At 33.2% G+C, this 3414-nt stretch overlaps 1 protein-coding gene across 6 annotated transcripts in view; it reads right to left on the reverse strand.

Annotated features, from left to right (window-relative positions):
- Positions 1-2505, reverse strand: part of LOC107875656 (transmembrane 9 superfamily member 5) — a 10884-nt gene extending 8379 nt beyond the window's left edge. For 4 of the 6 annotated variants that reach the window (XR_001675859.2, XR_007056816.1, XM_016722454.2 and 1 more), the window contains exon 1: positions 2130-2500. Coding sequence is in view for 4 of the 6 variants with exons in the window: in XM_016722454.2 (XP_016577940.2) it covers positions 2130-2269 (140 nt within the window). In the remaining 2 variants the exon portion in view is untranslated. Of the gene's footprint in view, positions 1-2129 lie in introns of all 6 variants that reach the window. The other 2 variants (XM_016722453.2, XM_047414044.1) reach the window with 2 other exon arrangements.
- Positions 2506-3414: the final 909 nt, after the last annotated feature.

Raw genomic sequence — 3414 nt, forward strand, 5'->3', positions numbered from 1 at the left:
AGTGGAAAAAGTGGACAATTTTTAAAAAGTGGACCACCTTAAGTTTTTAATAAAGTAATCAACTTAAAAGTGTAATACGTAAGTTTTAATTACGTTGTGTCAAGTAAAAGTGTACAATGTAATTTTTTATTATGTTATTGCACAATTTTCGGAAAAGGGCATTTAACACAGATTAGACAACTCATTGCATTATTTTTCCTCGACCATCGTGTAAAACGTAAGAAATTCTTACGTTTTACATTTTTTTTTTATAAAACGTAAGAATTTCTTACATTTTACAAATAAATGTGTAAAACGTAAGAAATTCTTACGTTTTTGTAAAAGTCAACTCCGTTAGTTGACCGTTAACAAAAAAGTGAAAAACGTAATAAATTATTACGTTTAGCCTATTTTGATAACTTTTTAAATAGGTGGCCTATTTTGGTCACTTTTTTAATTTCGTGGCTCATTTTGGTTCCGAGTTCCTTGTAAAACATGTGTACCACGAACACAGTCTCTTTCTCTCAGAAGCATATCAAGCTTGCAAGGAAAAAAAATAATTTGCCAAAAAGACGAGGATCGGTTTGTTAAAAGAATGGACCTTGACTTAACCTAACTCAAAGTTAGCTCATGAGATGAAGGTTGTTTAAAACCATAGAACAAGACAATAGCCCATACTCTCAACAAATAGGACCCTTAACACCCCTTCCCCACGTTAGGATTGAACATCTGATGCATGGTCAATATTACATTGGACTGCTGAGGAAGATTCGGGATTTTAAGTTTATGGGTTTTGGTGAATTATTTATGCATATTAAGTGATTTTCTTGCTATAAATATAGGGTTTAGACTAAAACTACTGGGCTCTGCCAAGACCGTAAATACTATTGTAGCTTAAGTCGTGCATCGAAACCCAATATTGGGTAAACTAAGAATAGGGATGAGTGTAGTTTTGATACCATTTTGAGAAAATGGACATAAGATATAATTTAACCACAAAAGCTATCTCATGAGGTGAGGATTGTCCAAAGCCATATCAGGAGATAAAAACTCATTTCACTTCACACAATGAGCACAATTTAAGTTGAGCACTTCATTTTTCAAGGAATAAACGATATAAAAATGATTCTTAAAGACAAATGTCAGGGAACTGCCACCAACGACTATCTTCCTCTTCAAGAGTAGAGGCGCTCAAGACCAAGTATAGTCCTCATCAGTCTCTTTGTCCTTGGGAAATGACATAACATCCGTTACTTCCCACTTTCTAATCTAAATCACCAACTAATTCAACATCTCATGTGAACACTGAACAGCAAAACTAAACAATACGTCTTCCAATTTGGGAAACTATACTGAAAAAACATGGTCCCTAGGCTTTTCTCAAAGTGACTAGGCTGATGCCTTAAACCTCAGCTATCCTTAGCAGCAGGGCGATTTGGTTAAAGTTCCTTCAACACCCAAAGCTAAATCTAAGTTAACCTTAGAAGGTTCAACAGATACTATCGGCAAATGTCCAATTATTGGTGATTATTTGTTGACCTCTTCCAATTTTGACATTGTACTCTCTTTGTTGTTTGCAGAAACAATGAGGAAAAAGAAAACTGAAACTTAAAAACTTAGCACTTCTCTAAAATCTCAATTCTATAAAGCTTGAAGCTTTTGACAAATAGCAGTAGTATTCATAATTCCTTGCATCATCATACAAGTTTCTGGAAACGCTAGGGGCGGATGCAGTACTGATCCAGCAGCATGGCCAATGCACTCACATACACACAATTGAGCAATTCAAAAAATGTTAATGTATTTATACTAAGTTTATCGCCACTGTCACAGAGTAGCAACAAGTGTAATGGTGTTCAAACATCCCCGATCTACCTCAGGTGACGGATATATATTGCATATATTAGATGTTGTGGGTGCTTAAAAAATTAAAAAGCTGAATCATATTTTGAATCGTTAGTGAGAATTCTAGCTCCGTCACGGCACAGGGGTTTTCGGTAGTAAGTCTGATTAATTGAATAGCTAACATTATTGTTAATAACCGCACAAAATTTAACAATCTAAAGAATTGAAAAATTTAACAACATTCCTCATTAAACCAAAAGCAAATCTCAAAAAAAAAAAAAAAAATGGGGGTAAAAAAGGGGTACCTGGGATTATTGAAAGGACCAATTTTGTTGACAAAAAGAGGGACATCATCCTCAATGTTGTAACGATGATCAATTGGTGAAGCTAAAGAGAGGCCCAGTAATAACAGCAAGTGAAATGGTAGAATCAACATACGACCCATTACGGGATCCAAAGTGAATTTCTTGTTGAAATGAATAAACAAAGAAAGGGATTTGATTTGCTAAATAGTCAACTCAATACCAACTAGCTCAACTCAGTAGGCATACTAATTTCTGGATTATTATTTTTTTCTTTTAAGTTTGTGAAAAGTAACTCCAAAAAAAATAAAAATAAGAAGAAGATATGAACTACGTATATATTTTTTTCTTTTAAATGCTAAAAGTATTTTACTAGAATAAAACAAATGACGATGACTGCTCAAACGTTTCATAAGAATGCGAAAACAGCTTGATTGGACGTGTTTGATTCATTAATGTACTCAAATATTTAGAGTATACCACCGTCCCAAATTATCCGCCCCAAATAAAAATACACATTAGGTAACAAAAATAATTAATAAGTTGGCTAATTTACTATGATATCCCTATTAAATAATGTTTACATTTTACTTTGAAGAAAAAAATAATTAATACAAAAGGTAAAATATGAGGAAAAAAATTTGTCTCTTCATGATTAATGAAAAAAAAAAGTAAAATAAGAAATCAAATTAAAAAGATTGGGACGGAGGGAGTATAACGTATGTAGAACAATCATTTCTATAAATAAATAAGGAAAACAAATGACATGACAGAAAAGTACCGTGGATTTTTTTTGACATAATACATAATACATAAATATGTCCTTTAACTTGACCTCAAATTAGATACCTTCAATTAACACGTAAACTTGTATGAAGTTGAAGATCATACATATAAGGGTAAAGTCACCAAATACCCCCTAACTTGTCCCAAAAGTCAATGACACACTCGAACTATTATGACGACTTATTACACACATATATTATTTTAAACTGAATTTATTTTCACCCTATTTATGTATAACTAGTCACGTGATGGGAGAGTGCATGTCACTCGCACCCCAGTGTCACAATATCACTGCCGCGTTTGATGCTATGTCATATCTCAAGTTCTTTCTCTCAATATCATTTAGAGTTAATACATAAAAATGACCCTAAACTTGACACCAAATTATAACTTTGGCCTTAAACTTTGATAGTGCACAAATAGGACCTTTAACTATTCAAAACCTGAACAAATATGATCTTCGATTTTGCAACCCCATGCGTGAGTCTCACTCGCGCCTACG

This window comes from Capsicum annuum, chromosome 6 (assembly GCF_002878395.1).
Source record: "Capsicum annuum cultivar UCD-10X-F1 chromosome 6, UCD10Xv1.1, whole genome shotgun sequence".
Classification (NCBI taxonomy): domain Eukaryota; kingdom Viridiplantae; phylum Streptophyta; class Magnoliopsida; order Solanales; family Solanaceae; genus Capsicum; species Capsicum annuum.